At 37.8% G+C, this 23,068-nt stretch overlaps 1 protein-coding gene and 2 pseudogenes across 1 annotated transcript; 1 reads left to right on the top strand and 2 right to left on the bottom strand.

The window, feature by feature from the left end:
- Positions 1 to 446: 446 nt before the first annotated feature.
- LOC148920406 (uncharacterized) lies at positions 447 to 1,715 on the bottom strand (annotated as a pseudogene).
- Positions 1,716 to 1,971: 256 nt separating this feature from the next.
- LOC148920405 (uncharacterized) lies at positions 1,972 to 2,565 on the bottom strand (annotated as a pseudogene).
- Positions 2,566 to 8,107: 5,542 nt separating this feature from the next.
- LOC103322513 (transcription factor bHLH128) lies at positions 8,108 to 12,890 on the top strand. The gene is made up of 6 exons (XM_008224439.3): positions 8,108 to 8,645; positions 9,914 to 10,245; positions 10,613 to 10,744; positions 11,779 to 11,844; positions 12,173 to 12,241; positions 12,531 to 12,890. Exons 1-6 carry the CDS (start codon positions 8,213 to 8,215, stop codon positions 12,582 to 12,584), a joined length of 1,086 nt encoding a protein of 361 aa, XP_008222661.2. The 5' UTR covers positions 8,108 to 8,212; the 3' UTR covers positions 12,585 to 12,890.
- The last annotated feature ends 10,178 nt before the right edge of the window (positions 12,891 to 23,068 follow it).

The following is a 23,068-nucleotide window of genomic DNA, read 5'->3' as shown; positions in this document are numbered from 1 at the left end:
GTGCACACTTTCATAGACTTATAAAGATTGGGACCAAATGAGACTTGCATGAATCCCTAGTTTATTTAATGTTTTCGCTCTTACATTGATTTCATATTAGTTATGGCTTGCTAGGTGATTTATACTCTCAAAGTTTGGTTGTAGAGTTGTTAGAAATCTCTACACAACACCATTCCCTTCAAGGGCATGATGGTGAAACTTTTTTTTTTTCTTCATTCTTTTTCTACTTAAATAAAAAAAACAAACAAACAAACTTGACTACATAATTTTTTTTTCATTTTTTAATTTCCACTTATTTTATCAAAAATTGTAATATACAATTAGCACACATATTTTACCATAAATTATAAATTACTATTGTAACAAAAGTGTTCTAAATATTGTTATATTAATAATAACAATGTCTTTTGAGGGCTTCGGAGAGGGTTAGCGTAACAAATATACAAAAATTGTTCAATTTTAACATGCCCAAATAGATCACTACAATATAAAAGAAGCTAATTAGATGCATTCATTAAACTTGTAGTGATGCCATTTCTCAATGCTTCCATCTCTTGTGTTCCATTGTCATGAAGACTATGAAGTTCTTGTTGTACATCAATATCCCCACGTATCTCTTCACTTAAGATATCATTTGAAGCATCAAAATGTCTATCACGTTGGGCATGCCTCCTTATATAATTATGAAGTGTCATTGTAGCAATGACTATCTTCACTTGCATGTTGAATGGATAATTAGGGATATCTCTTAAAATTTTCCATCTTTTCTTCCATACTCCGAAGGTTCTTTCAATAACACTCCTAAGAGAAGAGTGAACATGATTGAATACCTCTTTATAACCCGTTGGTTGGCTTCCCCTACGAAAATATGGGAGATGATACCTTTCGCCTTTATATGGTCCCAAATAGCCTCTCATTTATGGGTACCCTGCATCTACTAAATAATATTTCCCTTTGAAATACAAGATTCATTTATCTTAATATGTATATATAATTGGACTAAGTAAGTAATGAAAAACACAAGGGTTAATTGAAAAAGTTTTACCAGCTTAGGAAAATTTAAATTTTCATTGCATAGAACTGAAAGAAACACGCTTGTATCATGTGGCCTTCCCACCCAGCACATGCAAATATAAATTGCATGTCAAAGTTGCATCCCTTTCCTACAAATATAAGGTACATGATCTTGAGGTCGTATTGAAGCTTGAACATGTACTCCATCTATAACACCAATACAATCCTAAAAATGATAGTTTGACAAAATTTTCAATGTGTATAACTATAATTAGCAATAAAAAGTAGAGAGAAGTGATAGATGCAATTTTTACCTTAAAATGAGGCATATATCTAGAATATCTCAATATTGCTTGTGGGATATCACTAAATTCAAGATCCATCGGTTTGATGACATCCATTGCCATACGACATACAACATCCAACATGTAACTAAAACATCTACTCACTGTCTTACCAGAGTGTTGAAATCTTTCTTGTGCAAACCTATTCCTCACACCATGTCCTAGCATGTGTACAAACATTCCCAATATCTCAATGGAATTCATATTCCTAGAAGCCCTCAACCCATAATTAGATTGCAACTCATTAGATAATCTGTAAAATATATCTTTATCCATCCTCAACATGGTATAACATCGGCTATCATTCCCATGTAATAATTCCATCAACCAGATATTACCTGTTTGTGAAGAATCCATACAAGAATTTTTATGAATATATTTCAAAGAATATAATTCAATTGCTTATGCACAAGCGCATATAGATAGGTTAATCTCCTCCTCTTCATCATATGGATTGTCCATATTTTCAAATAAACCTACAATTTATAATTATAACCATCAACACTCTCAATTAACCATAATCTATGATGTAAATTTAGTCCAAATAATAATTCATTGCAATAAATTAATTATCCAAACAACATAACCACAACAAAGTCATAAGTCAACTGTCCTATTGGTTGTTAAATTCATAAGTTAGCCATGCAAGCTTGACATTAGGAGTCTTCATGGTAGAGAACATCTCTCGCTTCTCTTGATTAAAAAACAATCCAGTTGCAAACATCCACAAAGTGCTAGTAGGTTCACATCTAGGTAAAGATGATACAACTTCCATCACTTCAGGAATACTATTGTCCAATTTCATTTTCATCATCAATGATGTTGCTGTGCTCCTACTCTCAACTGCACCAACAAGGTGGTCAATTTGGCCAGCTAGTTTTTTAGCACATCGAACTTTTCTTCCTTTCTTATCTTGCTATTTTTTATTCAATTGTTTAGGTGGTTTCCTTTTCCCTTTCCTTGTAGCATTCTTGATAGCTTGAATCATTTCAATTGGATTGGTATCATATGAGTCATCACTTCCTTTGAGTGAAATAACATCACCCATGGATGCCTCTTCAGTTTCTAGTGGGAGTACACCACATGAAAGTGCCCAAGCATATTCACCAATAACTGTGGTATTCATGAACATCCTATCTAGTTTCTCCTCCATCTCAGGATTAATGCCTTTTTTACGCAACTTTGCATATTCAACATTTATGTACATTATAGAGACATATGGATTGTTAATATAAATGCATGTTAATAAAATAAAAAGGGGAAGACAAAAGATTAATCTAAAAAGAAATATTGCACGCACCTGAATTTTATTATTCCATCACTCATCAGATGCATCAACAGTACCCTTGCTCGAATTCTACTCTAGCCCAGTTTCTTTGCCTACGAGTTATTTCCACAATTTCCACTCAATTTTGAGTGCATCCCACTTATTTTTCAGTTGCCCCTTATCATAATTATTTCCTATCTCTTTATTAAAGTTGACTCTCAAATTTTCCCATCCTAGTTTTTTAAAATGAGTGCCAGGACGACGTCACGTCCGGCATCCACTTCCTTGATGCACAGATCACAGAATATGGATATATTTGGAGCATTTGATAAATAATTGTCCCAATATACATTATTTTTTGAAAGGCATAAAAATAGCAAAGCAGAGGAAACAACTCCTAATATACAAAACCAATTAACACTAACAACAAAATAAGTAAGGATTACACTTACTTTATAGCCATAGTTGAAGTGGGGGGGGTGTAAATTAAACTACATTGCTGTTCAATCAGAAATTTTCCAATACCTAAGCTGATACTTACAATTACAAATATCTTAAGTATTGATTAAGCTAATTTTATTAAGCCAATGCAACTGGAATGACCAAGTGAGATGTGAACATCACTTAGAAATGGAAAATCCTAGAATTAATTTAAACTTAATTTTTTGACAAATTTGTGTCATAATTCTAAAACATTTATGGGTAAACCAAATGAAGAGTATTGTGCTTGGATTCTTGACTCAGAGAAGTGGGGAGGTTTGTTAAAAAGAAAAAAAATTTCTTTTTCCTACATGTATGAATATTGGTTACCAAACAAAATGCACGATGAAAAGCTTTTCTTGTGAAAGTTTTGGTTATTTATGATAGCCAACTAAAGTATCCAAACCGTAATATTGAACATTGTTGATATATTTGACAAAAACTAGAAAACCAAAAACCAAAAACACATCCAAGACAGACAAAAGAGGACCCAAAACTCCATAATAAATCCAAAAGAATATACAAGCTATCAATAAGAAATCAACCAAGCATCAGTAGATTTGACCCAAAGGTCAGTTGAAAGAAAGTTTCAGAGAAAGATAAACAGAGAGGGAAGTAGATCTGACCCAAAGGCCAGTTGAAAACCCCAGACCAAGCTAGGGAGAAAACAAAACCTTGCCAAAAAGCACGGAGAGACAAACCTAGTACAAAACTAGGAGCAAAACTCTCTCTCTCTCTCTCTCTCTCTCTCTCTCTCTCCTTTGTCTTCCTCCTAAAGCCCTAAGAACACAAAGCCCTAGTCTCATAGGGAAAAAATAAAAAATAAAAATAAAACCTAATTTCATAACATATATAAACCCTAAACCATAAAGAATGAACTCACTGATGAGTGGCTGATTGTTGTTAGCAATTAACTTCCTTGATTGAGATTGGAATTTTGAGATGCAAGGGGATGAAGAAGAAGAAACGTGAGAAGAGCAATGAGACTTTGAGAGTGAAGGTCTGAGAGAGAGCGAGCGAGATCTATTTTTGTCTAGAGGGTCAAGTATTGTCATTTTGTAAAATATTTAGGGGCATTATAGGAATAATGAAACTTTCATTAATCAAATAACTGGCTCTTTTTTTAAGCGGCTTTTGAAAGTTGGCTCGCAATTGTACGGCCACTTAGTAAGAAACAAGTCACTTATGAGGACTGAAAGTAGGAGGTTAAGTCTTTTTAAAGTAAGAGTGAAATTGTTGAACAAATGAGTTTCAAACAAAAGCAAAGTCTTTGGTTTACTAGGGCATTGATTCTGGGGAGTCTGGTCTAATTCGGATTCAAAGATTGATTCTAGCTAAAGTGTGATTAGGCCATGGTTCCTAACCTTGTGTTCCTAATTCCCTAACTTGATCATTTGTTGTCTAACCCGGAACTCCAACAAGTATCTAGCTTCCATACATACTTTTCTTATTCATAGTTCAATGGCATATTTGATGATAGCTAACCTAAATCAATCAAACAAGCATATTATTAATGATGAAAAATCCAAACTTGAAACTCAAAACTTCAACTTATAAACCCAGAATATTCATGTTAGGTTACATCGACTTGAATTTAGTGGTTTGGTTTGGTTGTTTTAGTTTTTTGGCTTTCTTAGAGAGAGAGAGAGAGAGAGAGAGAGAGAGAGATAAAAGTAATGGAGAGGAGAAGAAGAAAAAGAAGAAGAGGGAGAGATGGAGAAGAAGAAGAAGAAGAAGAGAAAAAGAAAGGAGAGAGAAGAAGAAGAGGGAGACGGGGAGAGGGTGTGAAGACATATATAAGAAGAATGAGAAAATAAAAATAGAGAGAGGGACTGATGAAGACAAGACAAACGGAGAGATTGAGAGAGAAGAAAAAGAAAATATTGAAACTATATATTATATATATTTATTGAAACTTATATTATATATATATATTTCTTATAGTAATATTATATATAATATTTTTTAATATCTTCGGTTTGGTTTGGTTAAACCGTGGTTTTGAATATTACAAACCGTACACCGAACCATATATTTCGGTTTGGTTTGAGTTCAAACCAATGACCAAAAACAAATTGAAAAAAAACCAAACCAACCCAACCCATTGGTTTGGTTTGGGCGGTTGGCCGGGTTTCGAGTCCAAATGCCCAGTCCTAGGTTTACCAAACACTTCTCAGACCAAAAAAAAAAAAAGGTTTACCAAACACTTTTAGTTGTTAAAATTTTATTTTAAGCTGCTTTTTTTTTTTTTTTTTTTTTTTTTTTTAACAACACTCCCAAACGCCACCTTAAAGGGGTATCAATCATAGATTGTCTTGCTTGTAAAATGTGCATAAGGTTTAAAGCTGCGTGATGACATCCACCACCTTAGTGAAAGTTTAATTTCAAAAACCCCAAAATGTCCTTCAACAGGTTTCAACTGGAAGTCATGTAGGAAAAAAAAAATTGGAATAGTTGACATAAAAAAAATGAAGCAGTCAAAATTTAAAAAAATAAATAAATTTGGCACAAATATTACGGGATGCGTTAGGGGTGTACATCGGTTCGAAATCAATAAATTTTTATCAATCCAATCCAATTCAAATTTTTATTGGATTTGTGATTTTACAATCCAATCTAATGTGTTCAGATATTGAATTAGATTGGAATGGATTATCGGTTTGCATGAAAAATATAATAATCACAAAGATAATCGTATAGAATAATAGAAATAAATAAATTTTTGAAAACAACACTACAACACGAAGTTCAATATTTAGAGTTCAAGTTACATCCAATCCTTAAAAAAAGAAACACTTAAGTCAACACCAAAACTTAGAAATCTAGAATTTTTATTTTTTTTAAATATATTTTTTTTGAAAAGAATATTAACAAAGTTGTGTTGGTGTGTTGGTGTAAGTGGAACGTAAAAGGTGGTTTAGGTTCGAACACTAGGAAAGTCAAATATTTGCATTAAATTAGATCGGTCAATTTTGAAGGATTGGTTTGGATCATGCATAGCCCTAAGATGTGTTTTAACAACTTGATAGTGAGACGCAAAAATAAAATAAGCAAGTACTATTTAAACATTGGAGGTTGAGTGTGTTTCTAAATGTATTTCCCAAATTGGAGAGTGAAACATTTCCCAAACAAGAAAAGCCTAAAATCGAGATAACATTTATAAGAGTATCTCCAATTGAGAGATCAAATTCGGGAATATAAATATGCATTTTTTGTAGATGTAAATATTTTTCTTTTTAATTTTGTAGGTCGGCCAATGGTTTTGGAACTCACAAGTACAAAGCTTTGTCAGCAAAGAGAAGTGTGTACTACTGGTTTGTCATTGTGGGATTTTTTTTTATAACGTGGGTGACCATTTTGGACTTATATAGACGCATACATTGAATCTCTTAAGCAAGTGGTCGATTCACCTGTGAAGAACAGTCCCAACAATTATGAAGATTGATAGTGATTTTCCTTCATCTTAACCCTTACTTTCTATTTGTCCAATGTTTGCCTGCCACGTCAGCACCCATAATACAATATAGCACTATATTTGAGCACTGATAAATTTTGTCACCTACTTCGGTCACTGGCCAATCAGATGAATCAAATTTCACGGGTGAAAGTAGTGGCCCTGCACGTGGATGGTTTAATTCGTACACGAATATTTTTATTTATTCTTGTATAAAATGAGTTGTCTTTTGCCTTGATAGTGGCATTAATTGAACCATAGAGCCTTTCCCGGGTCTTGCAGGAGTTCCTGGCCAATCACAACTTGTCTCGGAGTAAACTCGGACGAATAGAAACCCAATACTTTCCTAACATTTTCAATAAGCTTAATTATTTTGGTGCTCTTGAAAATATGATCGAATCTCATATTATTCTTGGTGAGTTAAACCCGTAACATCAATCTATTCCCCTTCTCTCTCTCTATGTCACCTTACCTATCTTATTTCGCCCTATTGACGAACTTAATAGTGGCGGATAAAGTGAGGCAAAAAACATATGAAAATTAACCATACATTCAGAGGCACCAAAGCAATTAAGCCTATTTGCTTAGATTTTTTTTTTATTAAAAAAAATACCAAAGGGAAACAATTGTACTATTTATGGGTCATTCCTTGCATTCGCATAGAGATAATTGGGTTTATGATACAATGCTCCGTGTTGTATTAAACTAACCTTGGTGGCCTCAAGTGTGGAGATTGAGTTGACCAAGATCGTGGTAATAGTTTGTGCTCCAAGATGATTAACAACCATGATCAGAGTTGAACTATCTAGTGGAGACGAAGAGCAGAAAGTAAGTCTATTGTAATAGCAAGGGCACAAAGACAATACAATCTTCTAGTATGTGTTTCTAGGAAGTTGAGTTTGGGTTTGTGCTTGAAAATTGTCTTTATGCAAGCCAAATCGCTTCTAAATGCTTGATGAACACTATTTTTGAACGAATGTACCCAATACTCATTTAATTGTTTTTCCTTGGTATTTGAATCCTTTTTCTCTTTAAATGTCTCTTTAAATGTCTCTTAATTGAGTAATCCATGAGAGTTCAAATGAAAATTGCAAATGCAAAGGGAAGCTACAAAGAGCAAGGGGTGGGTATGGTCTAGATGAGATTGGTTTCATTGCAAAATCGTGGCTGAACCAATTAGCCTAAAATCAATATAAATAAATAAATAAACAAGTAGACGGTTCGGTTCGGTTTAAGTTGATTTACAAAAGCTCATAATCAAACTAAATCAAACCATATATGGTCCGATTTAATTTTAAACTGTTTGAATTTTTTTGGGTGAAAACCAAACTAAACCAGTAATTACGATTTAGATTGACTGGTTTTATCGATTCAGCCGGATTGATGCCCAAACGTAAAAAGAGCTAAAGAAGGAACCAAAGAAAAAAATTTGGCGCAAGTGTACTAAAACTCACCACTCTGATTAACACGGTGACGTTAAAATACTCCCGTCACCCGCAGGTGAGTTAAGTACTCCTCTTAGAACTTTCCCCAACAAGCCTCCTTCCTCAAAGCCCCCTCCTTTCCAAAATAAACTAACTTCCCTTTTCTCCCTTTCTCTCTCTAAAAACTCAAACACCAGAAAGCTGAGCTCAGAGCTGCTTCATACAACAAATGTATCCCTCAACCTCATCCTCCTCATCCCAAAATCCCATGGGCCCAGGCCCAAGTGCAACCGGGCTGACCCGCTACGGCTCCGCCCCTGGCTCCCTCCTAACCTCGGCCGTCGATTCCGTCATCGGCGCTGTCGCAGACCGCGAATTCTCAGCACTCCGATCGCAGCCCCACCTCGGCCACTACTTCTCTGGCGACGGCCACGGCGACGACTCCTCCCTCACCAGCTCTGAGTCAACCTTCAAAGTCAACTCATCCAACGGCGGCAGGGACGCAACCAAGCCATTGCTCCGATCGTACGGCCTGAATGAGATGGCGAACTCGGTTGGATCTCCTACTTCTTCTTCTTCTTGCTCTTCGCCGTCAGCCCTGGTTCGCCAGAGAAGCTCTCCAGCTGGCTTCCTCAGCCATCTCACCGCTCCTGATAACAATGGTACGCCGCCCTTTCGCTTTTTTTTTTTTTCCTTCCTCTACTTGTTTGTTAAATCACGGTTTTGTCCTTAGTGGGTGGAGTTGTTGTGGGGTTGTGCATAGGGGGTAGTTTTGGAATTTTCACTGGGTCTATGGGAATGGACGTGGACTGTGAATTGAATTGACTGAAATGGCCGTTGAAGTTCGTTTATATTACGAAAATAGCATTCCTTAATCGTTATCCAATAATATAATATTCGTAAATCAACCAATGAAAAAGAAGGATTTTTGGTATATTTATTCACCTGGCCCAACACCAACCCACCAATCACGTGTAAGCGTGGGCTGCTTAGGTGTCTTTTGCATTACTTTATTTATATCTATAATTTTAGGTTTTATTTTGTTTTATTCTTTAATTATTATTATTTATTTAAATATTTTAAAAATTATAGTTTTGGGATAGGTAACGTTGAAGGATGATGACGTTTGTGGAATTGTTATGTGTTATTTATTTATCTGTTGTTGACATGTGAACATGTGATTATTATTATGTTTGGAAAATTTATAATGAAGATGGGGGGGAGAAGTGGGTTTGCTTAGATGAACTGTGTATGCATTCTAGTCGCCATCTTATATTGAAGAAATGGTTTTAATCACAAGTGGTCTGTGAACTTTTTAGAAGTTCTCATTTTAGTTCTCAAATTTTCAAATCAATCAAGGTGGTCTTTCATCTTTTGGTCGACACATTCGTTCGGTCTCTAGTGTCACATTCCGATACATCTTTTTATTAAAATTGGTCATGTGTCATCAGGTACCAATTTTAAAGGTGTATTTTTGTCAAAATATAGCTCATCCACCTAGGACCAGGGATATTTCAATGAGCTATACTTTTGCAAATTAGCTTTTAATTCTACTTAGTAAATGATTTCTCAAGTTCGAGCTAAGCTTTAATGAACAAGCCGAGCTTGAACCGAACTCGAGCTATCTCATAAAAAGAATGAGCTGCTCACAAGCATTATGAGCCGATATACCAAAGCTCAAGCTCAGCTCATTCCTTTAACGAGGTCAATATCTTGTTTGATGTCAGCTTGTTTTTTCGACGAACCAGTCTCAAACGAATGTGCTTCATAACCTTTTGAATTCTCCATTAAACTGTATTCATGGTATTCTAGAATCTAACATGTTATTGATTTTACTTTAACAAATGACATGGTTAGCATCTTCATGGTCACGATTTGATCATTAAAATGTGTTTAAAGATCATTGTTTCATTTTTGACAACGCAAATAGGCGGATTTTCTGTTACAAGGGGAGCTGGAATCTATAGCTCACAAGGTGGCACTAATGGCGGTCATGGACATGGAGTAACGAGGTTAAAGTCTCAGTTGAGCTTCACCAGGCAAGATTCTCTTTCTCAAATATCTGAAGTAAGTGAAAATGCCATGGAAGGTGTTAGCTCCAACAATGGCCACCATAGGGCCATGCATTCTTATCCCACTACTAGCTTTGGGATGGAATCCTGGGATAATACCAATTCTATTGTCTTTTCGGCTCCACCAAGCAAACGAGCTAAAAATATGGATGGTGACTTATTTAACTGCCTCAATGCTTTAGAATCTCAGGTACTTTAATTTAAGTAATTGTTTTAGGTCCTTTAGATCTGCATCAATTATTAGTCTAATGAACCAACTTGCACTTACCAGTTTTTTTATAATAACTCAAAAGTGAAATACGTATCAAACCAAAGAGAGGAAAATGGTAAAATTGAAAGGGCTTACATTATATATGCATCATCAACTCATTAGACGAGGAGGATTACTCACTTTTATTTTAAGTGTAGAAAATGGTAAAATTGAAAGGGCTTACATTATATATGCATCATCAACTCATTAGACGAGGAGGATTACTCACTTTTATTTTAAGTGTAGTGTTTGGATTATGGAGAGTAGCAATTTTTCTGTTTAATAATTTGATTCGTTGTCCAAACAGTTTAGCCTTCCCCAGACATCTTTAGAAATGGCTACAGTAGAGAAGCTACTGCACATCCCTGAGGATTCTGTTCCTTGCAAAATTCGGGCGAAGCGTGGCTGTGCAACTCATCCCAGAAGCATAGCGGAGAGGGTTAGTAAACTTTGAAGAGATATTATAATTATTCACATCATGCCTAACCACAAGATATTTTACTGAGTTTTATTGCTTTGTTGTTTGGGGGCCTTGAGCAGTAAGAAATATGAAATTATTGTTATAAATTGTGCTTTAATACATTTGTTAGTAACAATTCCTAATAAGTGAGAGGTGTCCTATGGGAACTGATGCTCCTAGTTAAGAGAAAAATAACCACTTGCTGGGAATATTAAAGTTTCAGACACAGTGAAGAATGTCAATGGGCTGAAAGTGATGCTTGGTCTTCCACTTAAAATTAACTGTTCAGAGATGGAATAAGAGCCAAGAACCATTTCTCTTTTGTACTTTTGGTAATGTTTTCCCTTAGCCAAGTGCAGTTGAGGTTCTTTACTAGTGTGAGTCAGAATTAGTATAAAGTTAGGACAGCATAGTGTTTATTCGTGTCACAGTGTTGACAAAGTGTTGTACCTTTGAGTCATTAGTGATAATGGGATTCATTCAAATAATAGGATATTGAAAAACAGAGTAAGATAATAGATAGAACTGGTTCCTACGAACATTAATTGACTAATTTATCGACAGTTGATGGAATGCCCATGGAACAGTGTGTTTACATGATCCATCTTCAGATCAATTTCTCATCGTATTGATTTAAACTAACAAACCATGTTAAGTACTACTTATACAAATTATATGGTACAAATAAGTCATTCTTTTTCCTTGTTTGTTTCCATTGGGAGAGAGGGGAGTGGGGGTTAAATGAGAGGTTGAAAAGAAATTGTAAATGAAGGAAGCAATCAATATAGACATCAAATAGTTGAAGCCATCCCTATATGCTACTGGGGAACTAGTTCATAAGTTTCAATGTTTTACCCTAAGCCTCAGCTAAAGACTTTGATAGTGACTTTTTTGTCTTGTAGATAAACATATCTCACAACTTGTAGAGAAATGGCGGCTTGAAATTGTTTGTTTGTATGCAGTTTATGTTTATTTAATATTTCCTGACTTGTATCGTTCGTTTATATGTACAGGAGAGAAGAACTAGAATAAGCGGGAAGTTGAAGAAACTACAAGACCTTGTTCCAAACATGGATAAGGTAATGACCGATGGCTCTTATAAATCTGGATTGGTGAAGGTTACTGGAAACATATTTTTGGTCTTGACATATAATTTCCGTAAATGACATTATTCTGCATTTTCACTTTATTCAAAAGCATTTTTAATTTTTCGTTAACATTTAAATGGACGAGTAACTCTATTATTCAATTTTATTTGGCAAGGAGAGAGCCCATCCATGTTAGCATGTTCTAGCTTGAGTGTTCATATGGACAAAACTGTGCTGAGCATTTACTGAAACTTTATGATGCCCGATTATGAAACTTATCACTTAGTACTAATAAACTTTTCTCCCTATATGATTGCAGCAAACAAGCTATGCGGACATGTTGGACTTGGCAGTACAACATATCAAAGGCCTTCAAAATCAAGTCGAGGTTTGTGAATGGTTAATTCAAAAAGTTTGCCAATCCAACAATTCCTACTTGAATATTTTACCCTAATGTTATAAACAATATTATGTCTTCATCAGCATCTCTATATTTTAGAACCTTGATATTGGTCGATCTTAACACTAGGGTCACTCCAAAAAAGTAACGTTAGCTGCAATCATTATTTTCTTTTTCTTTGACAAAGTAACATTGCCTTTGTCAAAAATTGAGTAGAAAAGATGAATGAAAGACGGTTTCTTGTTTAACATTTATTTTAATTTCCCCCCTCTCACAGGATCTTCACAAGGATCTTGATAATTGCACTTGTGGCTGCAAACCAAACAAATAATGTTCCCCAAGCTTGTAAGCAATTGCAGAGGTCCTAGGTTAAAGGGGACAAGAAGGGGGCGGCAGCAACCGAAGCTAGACTATTTTTGTTGCATGACCACCAGGTTAGACTTCATATTTTTGAAGTAGAGAAGTAGATTCAAACATTTGGGACAGAAATTGTCCTTTGCATATTTTGTAGTGATTCCAATCTCCACGTGTTTTTGAAGAAAAATTGTATATATTGAAGCAACCGTAGTTTCGTAGCTCATCAGAGAAATTGACTTTGTTTCTTTCACTGAATGAATATTATGTATTTTACAGTTCATTTTCTCCATGTTTTTTTCTTGATTTTCAATTTCCTTAAGTTTTAAGTTCTAAATGGGATGCTGATGGTTTTTTTTCTTCTTCTAGTATAGTAAGAATTTCATTTCCATAACGTGAACAAGTACATTGCAAATTATTTCGAGCGACCTAGGGGAACAGTAGTATAGTAAGACTTTGAGTTTTTCTTGCCCCCAATCCGGGCATGTGTTTATCTCTCGTATTACGTACAAGTCATGTGGTAAGCATACATTTGTAGTCTACATTCATAACTAATTTAAATCTCCAATTTCCAGCACTTTTGTGTGGCGGGGTATCTATGTGCAGAGTTTTAATTTAGCATCATTTCACGTATAAATGAAGTGCAGATCTGGATCCTCTCTTTGATTTTCTTCTTTTAGGATCTGCATGACTTTTGCCCTCCGTACGCCACTTCATTAAAATTTAATCGAAGAGTTGAGACATCATTCTTAAAATAAAAACTTAATTCACTTTTAATTAAAAAAGGAAAAAAAAGGCCCTTACTCTGCTAACAGGAAAGTTAACGTCCTCTAGCAATTGTTCTTTTTGTGAAAATGAGTGCATGATGAGATGACTACACACTTTGGGGATTCGGATTTCGGAACAAAGGACCTTTCTGAAAAATCCCTGTTTCATGAAGCTAAAAAAGCACCTACACCACTCCCCTTAAAAAAAAAGAACAACACCTACACATCGACACAATAACACATCAAACAAATCCCAAAAGTAAAGTAGGGCATTTGAAATCATAACCCGAGCAAAAAAGCTCCTTCTCTTCCTCTGGTGCGAAGCCATCGCCACAATCACCTTTGTTCTCGCCAAACAGAATCAACCTACACCAATTTCTCGGTGAACTGACCGTCGTTGGTTAGACGCGTCGTTGGCTCAGCGTCAGTCTCCGAAAAGTGTAAAAATGACGAGGCTGGTTTGGCCCTCTCGGCGTGGGTTGGTTTGGTTGCCCAACCTAGTAACCTGCCTAAAAGCATCACATTAATGGTTTTTGTTTTTGTTTTTTTTTTTTATACAACCACCTTCCCAGCTCGTTGATCAATATAAGTTAAGAGAAGCAATTGTGGCTATGAAACACAACATAACAGTTAAGCATATCAAATACATAATGACAGTCCAACATAAAATCCAACAATGTACATATGAGAAAATACGCAACTTTGAACCATCTCTAGTCTACTTGACTCAGGCGAAAACGAGAAGAGCTATGCTTCTTTCCAAGTTCAAGGCTTAGCCCACTCAAATGAGAAGAGCTATCCTTCTTTCCAAGTTCAAGGCTTAGCCCTAGTCCATGGGATTGGCACCGAAAAAAAAAAAACCAAGAAAAAAAAAAACCCTTATAAAATCACAGTGAAGACTTCAAGTAAAACCGCAGATTGGACCAAGATTGAATCACAAGGTCTTAAATTGGTGGATGAGATCTTCATCGTCAAAGAACGAGGTCACACAGTGACAGTGGATTAAGGTTTGCTTAAATTCCTCCATATCTTGCTTGTATAATAAACAAAAGCTAGTTTTTGCCCACAAGCCTGGGAGATCACTTTCACTTTGAACATGTAGTTCACATGATGCGTTGAAGAAGGTAGAGAGACTAGCATAACTTCGGGGGATGTAAAGTAGCCAAAGGAATCCTCGACGATACAACCGTGTGAATTTCTCCCTAAAGATGAGACAGAAAGGGGCCGGCGCTAAACAATATCCAGTAGCGCTTCAAATATGACACATAAGTTTCTGAGGAACTCTTGAATCCATGTTGTTTTGGACAGAAGTTGGATGCTCGGATATTGAAAAATGAGAGCATACAAGAAGTCCCATCCAACTGTTATAATTTTGCAACTTGGGAATATGGAATTCCGGGTCCTACGATTCGAACCACTCTGGAATTTCGTTTTGTGGGAAGACAGTACAGTACTAAACTGAGGATTGATATACTATAATGAAGAAATGCAATTTCCTCGAAGACTGAGAGTTACTGATACCCGGATAGAGAGTGCAAAGAAACATTGAAGCAAACACTCAAGGTTTCTTTTCCATTGGGTTACTGAATCTCCTCTCTTGAGCGCTTGATTTAATGGAGAGTCATCAGCAAATATGCGTAAATGAATTACTTCGCCAACAGTGGATTCTGAAACTGTCGAAATGGCTTCCTGTGAAGCAATTGGACAAGGCTTTCGCAACGATATAATTCTCCTGCGACCATTCAGAGAAAGATCATACATTAATTATTAGGTTGAAAGAATCATTAACAGTCATACAGATGATACTATGGAATTATGACTTTAACCTTTGCAATGGGAAAGGGCAACCAACAGTGTCAAAGAAGTTGCTTCCCATGGATTTAGCCTTTTCAAGCAAACTTCCTGTCATATGTAAAAATGAGAAAAGCTCATCGCCTTCCAGCACAACCGTTTCATCATTTACGTTGATAGTAGACAGGAGGGCTGTTTATAATGCACTGAGTTATTGTTTGGATTAGCCCTTTCAAATCTTGCTCATACACTAGACGGATCCCACACAGTTCAACCTCCACACCTTCAGTAACGGAGCTAAAAGCAGCAATAATACTCTCCCATTGATTCATCAATCGTCTTCGGAAATGTCTCTGTTGATATATGAATAACAAAGGTCACTCGTTGTGACCCAAAAAATTTCTCTTCCGGGGTGCTACATGATGTACCGGACCCATTTTAGAGGCTTCCATGACAAGACCCGTCCTGAAATTCCTTGGAATCTGGACGGACCCGCTAATTACCGACATCATCCCGATGCCCCACTTACTAACGATGAGACTTTCTACCAAAAATTTGGCAGAGTCTCTCGTAAATTGAACATTTCCAAACTTCAACCTGTTCAAAATTTACGATTAAGTACAACTAATGGCGCATGCTTTACAAGCAATAAAATAATTTACAAACAAGGCCTCCGCCTCACAAAATTTAAACCTCGCGTCTGAGCATATCTACGAATTCAAAATCCAACCGAAGTATCGTTTAAGAAAGGAAAAGGTACCAAGAGTCTCTCGAAGACTCGAATTCCAAGATGCACCCGGTCCGGCTCAATCGCAAAGCTCGATCGGGTGGGGCAAAAAAAAGTTGTGAGTGGACAGAAATCAAGTTCAGTTCAAGTGAAATCAAAGTAGTATAACCCCCACCTTTATTAAAACATTCAATGAAACCATAAACATAACAAAACCATCATAAACAGTGTATAAACATATACTAACATATATATATATATATATATATACCGGATCTCAAATCCGTAATCCGTGAATAATACTTCACGAAGCCCACCACTCAACTTAAGAGTTCCTTCTTGAGAGGTTAGACTCTCATAAACGTTCTCAAAGACGACCGGCAAGGAAGTATCCTTACCGAGAAATAGAACAAAAGAACATTCATATATATATATATATATATAATTATATACATACTTTGTCTTCATTTCCCTTTTCAATATATGATGTAACTTCTTCTTCAGAATAATAATACTAATACTAATTGTGCTGCCAATAATAGTATATAGATATAACCAATATTTAATTGTACCGGGGAAACAATCCAACCGGGGGACTGTTTGACTAGTCCACATGTATTTTGCTTGTAGAGTCATTCCTCAATTCACCATGTGTCTAGGGAACGAGCCGTCCAACTGGGGGACTAACTCTCAGCCAGCACGTAAATTTTTTCAGCCGACTCCAAAGCACGGTCAAAGCACACAACTTGTACGCTGAAATACCGTTTAGTCTAGGAGTTGAATCTGGATCGCTTGCAGACTACCCCAAATCTTTGGGGCAGGGTCTTCACTGTTCCAGCAAAAAACATCCCCTCAAGGATGTTCTGAGTTCTCATAATTTCAAAAGTACTCAATATCCATAACCAAAATCAGATCAGGGGAGGTACATGAATTAGTACTTAACGCACTCTAATTAACAGATCAAATATTACCTTTCCATAGTTCATATCAACTTGGTAGGTGACACCACGTACCCCATGCATAGACGCGTGTAAATATAGCTTCTTAAAAGCCAAATATCATAATAAGTTTGATGAAAACCTCGAACTTTCATTCGAGCATATATAAATTCTTGATAAACATAATAAAACTATATGCCATATTTCCATGAATGAAAAAAGAGAATCATACTGACTTTTGTTCAAAAGAAAAGTCCACTCACCTGCTAAGTAGTCCCACACAAAGAGAAGAAAGTATTTCTTGACCCTTAGAAGGTGTTCGAGTTGGCCTTATCTGCATGTACCAACTCAAGAGTCGGAGTATCTGGTTCAGAATACGAAAATACGATGAACGTCAAGCGCTTCAAAACAGAACTTTAAAATAAAACCCTAGCTTCCCGGGAGTTCCTATAGGTTTTACGAGGTCTTTCTGGATACACGTCCTGTACGTTTGGTCCGAAACGGACGGTTAGATCGCTCACGATCGCACAATTGGACGACATTTTCAAACCCTCACCCTAGAGTTGGCATTTCCGGAGTATGATCAACGGGACTCTTGTTTGCCATACTATCTTAGCCACTCAATGTTATCCTACACGATCCTAAGGGTATCTAGAGGAACATACTTCAGTTTGAAGTTGTCCTAACAATAAATTTTGTGCCAACGGTCGGAACATATCGAACCCGAATAACGCACGATATGCGATAATTCGTTCGATTGTCAAACGACCTTCGGAATCGAGATCCGCGAAATCCTACGCGCTCGTGACAACCTAAGGATCACACTGGAATGATTTACAGCTCCACTACACTTGCCCACACTCCGCCACACGCGCTGGCAGCGTGTGGGTGTCCAAAGCGATTAAGCTTGTCCGGAAAATCTCAAAATCTCGGCTCAAGACTCCTATCCTAGGTGTAACACCCTATTTGGAGCCACTTTTGTTCTTGGGCATACCCCAAAAATTGACTGGAAGTGGCCGGAATCTCATCCCGAAATTCGGTCGAACCCTAATTTGAAAATCAAGCTGCCCACACTCAAAATTGATGCAATCCTACCCAACCATCAGCTAGAGCATGAAAAATAGGTAGAAAAGCATACCTCACTCGTCGAATTTGGAGAAGAAATTAAGGAGAACCTGAATGCGGTTTCTCCTTCATTAAAAATCTATCAAACTCTCGCCACAAGGATTGGAGTTTTGGAGATTTTCTATGGCCTTGGTCAATTTTGGTATTTCCCAAGATTTTTTGATGTCGGCGAAAGTAATCTTGCGAAAGGATTTGCTTATTCCCTGGTGAATTAGGGCACGGCATCTCTTTTCTTATTTTCTTTAAGTACTTGCTGTGATTCCGGTGTCGTGGCTGTGGTGGCGGAAGTTTTTTCCGTGGTTGCACTTCTAAAGATCCCAAAGATCTTGAGGGAGATGAACAAGGTCTTCATTTGTAGGCGCCAATATTCATAATTCTGAAAATAGGCATTAAATTTTGAATATTTCCAATGGTTGAGAAATTTGAACTTGATCATGATTAACGCGGAGGGAGAGATATACCAAATTTGTTGGAAAAGATGGATAAGAAAAATGGAAAGAGTTTTAAACAGAAAATGAACTAAAAATCTGATTTTGTTTTACATAATATTCCCTTTTCGAATTATTTACGGTTTTGCACCGACACAACTTTGATCGCCAAAACTTCGTTATAACTCCGATTCAAGCCTCTACCTGATACAAATTCATCTCGAACCACCTACAGCAACCAAACCACTTGTGGTCCCAAAATCCTTCCGGACAAGAAAATGACCGAAATACCATACCCCAAGGGTAGTTTCGTAATTTCATATTTTCGGAATTTAGTTTTACCCTTTGCATTGGAAATTAAATAGAGTCGGGGTGTTACATTCCAATGCACATAGGTATGCAAATGACAGCTAAATACAAAATGCTCTGAACCTTCCTTGCTAAGGTAAACAGCGGGTGGAAGAGTAAAAGAAACATACATAGCAAATCCTACCCATTCCTTGTTATTACACAGATATGGAGGAACATCCAACTTAACTTGCATCCCAGTACTTTGATGGCTTAACCCTGGAAAAATTGCTCTGAGGGACAAAATAGAACCATAATCATAGATGCTTGCCTGCCGTCCCTGTAATATATATATATATATATATATATATGGAATTGATCAGTAAATGCATTATACGAGTAATTGAGAGAGAGAGAGAGAGAGATATATATATATATATATATATACCTTAATTGACCCTACATCTCTTCTTAATTGACTTACAATCTGTTGGCGAGTCCTTAGTTAGGTTTTGGGTTCCTTACTATGTTAGGATTTTGGTTACTTACCCATTTATCTAGTCCTATTTAATTGAGATTTATTTCCTATTGTAATTTATATTTATTTTCTATTATAATTTGGATTTATTTCCTATTTTATTTAGGGTTAACACATCTTTGTACTTGTATAAATACCTCCATATTGGAGAAGAATAATACTATGAGCGTATCTTAGCATAATTGAATATTTGCCCTACTTTGTTTGACACAATCTTAGGTGAACTTGAATATGTTAAGATGTGTGGTTGAATTGGTATCAAGAATCTTGCTTCTGAAGTGCATGCATGTTGTGCTACGTGCGTTGGTTCCACTTGAGAAGTAGTTTCTTCTTCTACTAGTACTTGACTGTACTAATTGGAGTTTTCGTTAACAACATTGTAGGTTAATGGATTCTTCATATGATCTATCAGACCAATGCTATCGATCTTTTCCCCGAAAGCTTTGACACACTCTCACATCTTCCTTGTATATGAGACGGGTTGCACACACTTTCACATCCACCCATGGACTATCAATTATAACTGAAGCTCGAATGTAGCAAGCTCGGATGAAGCATTCTCTATTCACTCTGCTATTAAACCAGTGTCTTGGCATATAGACCCAAACTCCCAATGACTGAGTTTTAGGGACAGTCGAAGTGAATGGATAAATGTCATTGACTAGAGATAGACCTTCAATATGACCTTCATTGGTGTAGATATCAAATAATAATTTGCCATTGGGTTTCAAATAGTAGCTTACTAAGCTACTATGACATGTTGAATCCAGATTAATATTGTCATGTTCTTGGATTACACATGTTGATGCAAAAAAGTGGTTCTGTACTTTTGGGCTCAACTTAGTGATGTTCGGGCCTTCGGAGTGCTTAGGCTTCGATAGGGCGTGATCCTGCAAAATAAGGGTCCGCTCGGTAAGACCTAAGGCATCGGTGTGGTACTGGTCGAAGGCTCTTTGATGTTTAAGTGAGTACGGATGTAGTAAGAGACTTAAACAGATGTAAAGGCAGTATGCTAAAAGTTCAGATTACCTCCATTTTGGGGAATTGTGTTCCTTTTATAGACCTTGGGAGGTGTACAAGTTTTGTAAAATTTCGATGTGGAACTGTAGACAATCATTATGGAGGCTCCACGTGTCTAGTGGGCAATTTTGTGCTTTTTCATTACTATCGGTAGCTTGGGTGCCACAGGCTTCCTTACCAATGCCATATTTTGTCCACGCGTCTTGTTCTTATTGGCCGATGATTTTGGTATCAACAGGAGTCCCCCAAGTTTCTGTTGGAGAAAGGGTTCTCAACAGAGACTTGCTTCGCTTTGGCCACCGTTCGGTACGTTGGCAATACCGAGGCGATGAGCCCTTTCCTTGGGGCGCACCTTTCCGTCCGAGGCTCTCGGTATTCCAAGGGTTAAATATTCATGCGGTGCCGTTCGGTAATGATGCAATTACCGAACGGTGGTGCGCGGTTGGTTCTTCCATGCTTCTGAGAGATCGGTCGTCCCATGAGCCTTAGATGGGGAGCGGAGTCATTTTCAAGCAAGACAAAATGATGCTTCGTCTTCCGTGCCTAACGCTCCGTCTTCCATGCTTGATGGGCTGCCTGCTCTTACCCACGATTGATGCCATGTGTCAGGCGGCACTGCGACGCAGAGCAATGATGGCACCAGTTGGGTTTTCGAGGTGTATCGTTCGACTTCTTCTCCTATAAATAAGAGTGACTCTGGATGAGGGAATCACTTGTGTTGTGAGAGTGACTTTGAGAGCTTCTTCTAAAGGCGATTTCTGGAAAATTTCTTTCGGTAATCAAGGCGATTCCCAGCATCTTTCTTGCCGTGGAGTGATTTCCGGCGACTTTTGACACCCTACAAACAAGGTATTCCCAGCTTTTCACATATTTTTCCGATTAAAAAGTGTCATTATGGCTTGATCTAGACTATGAACATACATGAACACGAGGAGCGTTCGGTAGTCTAGCTGCCGTAGGTAGTGACGGCCATAGGAACCCTTAGTTTAATCTTTATGCATGGCATTTAGTTTCCCTTTGTTGTTTATAGATGTCTTATAGCGAGTTTACGTATGATTCCGAACTTAATGCATTCGACGGCGAGTCATCGGACTATCAACTAGACTCCGGCAGTGTGGCACTGAGTTTCGAGAGTGCCGATAATGAAGATGCCGAAGTAGAAGTTGTCGGCGAAAAGATTAGGGCCCCACCATCTCTCGGTAGGGAAAAAGTTCTGCAGCCATGAACCAGGTGGTTCTATTGGCTGTGGTGCCATGCGGCGATGCTTGTGCCAGCATGAGCCGATTGTGAGTTTCGATGGGGATACGCGGTTGTCGGATTGGCATGCTAGCTACCATTCGGAGACTTCCACTTCTAGCCGGGGCGACATACCAGCCGAATCTTCAGGGTAACCCTAGAGTGTGGTTAGGCAACCCCAAGAGACACCTGTTTGGTGTAGATTATTTAGGTCCGAACCGAGTTACCGAAGCTGAGCTGGCTAAATATCGGGTGAATTATCTCATCCAGATTCAATCAAATGGAGAATCCCAGGGTCTACCTAGTCTCTAAGCAACCCAAAGGATAACGATGTTGCCTTTTTACGGACTTTCAGAAGCAAGGCATCCGTCTGCCTCTTCATCCTACCATTTAGCCGATCCTTGCCCATTAGGGCTATGCCCCGGCCAATACAACCCCAATTTCTGAGTAGCCCCGATGGGAGTTGTAATTGCCTTCGGCCTTGCCGAAGAGGGTGAGCCTTCGTATGAGCAGTTCTCATACTTATACAAAGTGTCACCAAGTCTAAGAGTGCGGACCATGGGGTTGGGTCCAGTGAACGCTGCGAGCTTCAGCGAGGGTCACTCGTAAGTGTAGTGCCTTCCTCGCAGAAGTCATGGAGGAATCGGAGGGTACTTTTGTCGGTGACTAGGAGTCACCTTAGGATAGGCCGTCCGTTTCCTATTCCTACTGTATTCCAAATTGCGGTAGGATTATAAGTAGATTGTTCGGCACTTCTTTGCATATGCCTTTTCGATCTTCTGACGTATACCATTTTTGTGGGTAATATGAAGTAGCCTACTCTTACCAAGGTGGATACACAGAAGGTGGAGAGAGTGAGGAGCAAGGTGTCGGCTGCCGACCGCTTCTACCGGACTTCCTCTTCACAGCGAATTTGATAAAAACTCGCCTAATTGATTCGGCAGAGAGTAAGTTCCCATCTCGTTACCGTTCAAGGTATAGGGCCATTTGCCTATTGTTGATGCTCTTTTGGGATGTCAACTTAAAGAGAGGTGGACAGTCTTCAGTAGGGGAGAAGGTGAGGACCTTGGTAAGGGAAGAGCCTGCAGAAAACAAAGTGGGAGAAGTAGTCGTTAAGCTTCGGACACCGGTGTGGTGCTGGCCAAAGGCTCTCTGTTGCTTAAGTCACTATGAGTGGTAAAATTGGCAGAGTAACAATAAGAGTGATAGAGATACCCTTTTTACTTGGGTACTGTTACCTATTTATAAAGTGGGAGGTTTGCACAAAGTTTCGATGTGGGACTTTGTGTAAGTCGCTGTGGTGGTGACACGTGTCTTGGAGATTAGGTTTGGCAGTTGGGAGCTTCAGTAGGTGTCTGGCACCTTGGAAGAGTGTCTTCCTTCGACATTGGAGAAGGCATGTCTGCCTTGGTGCTAGTCGTTTTGAGGCTGGATATGCTCGGTTGATTATGGTGTAAATGTAGTTCCTACATTTCGCAATGAGAAGTAACTTTTGGGTTGGGAACTTGTTAGTTTTCTGTGTAATTGTGACCGAGCATTCCAGCTTCAATGAGAGCTGTAGGGCATTCCCTAGTCCCCCAAGTTGGCAGGCTTGAAGTTGCGT

Source organism: Prunus mume, linkage group LG2 (genome assembly GCF_029339155.1).
Source record: "Prunus mume cultivar Tortuosa linkage group LG2, ASM2933915v1, whole genome shotgun sequence".
In the NCBI taxonomy this organism is placed as follows: Eukaryota; Viridiplantae; Streptophyta; class Magnoliopsida; order Rosales; family Rosaceae; genus Prunus; species Prunus mume.
This window is presented reverse-complemented; position numbering and strand designations above follow the sequence as displayed.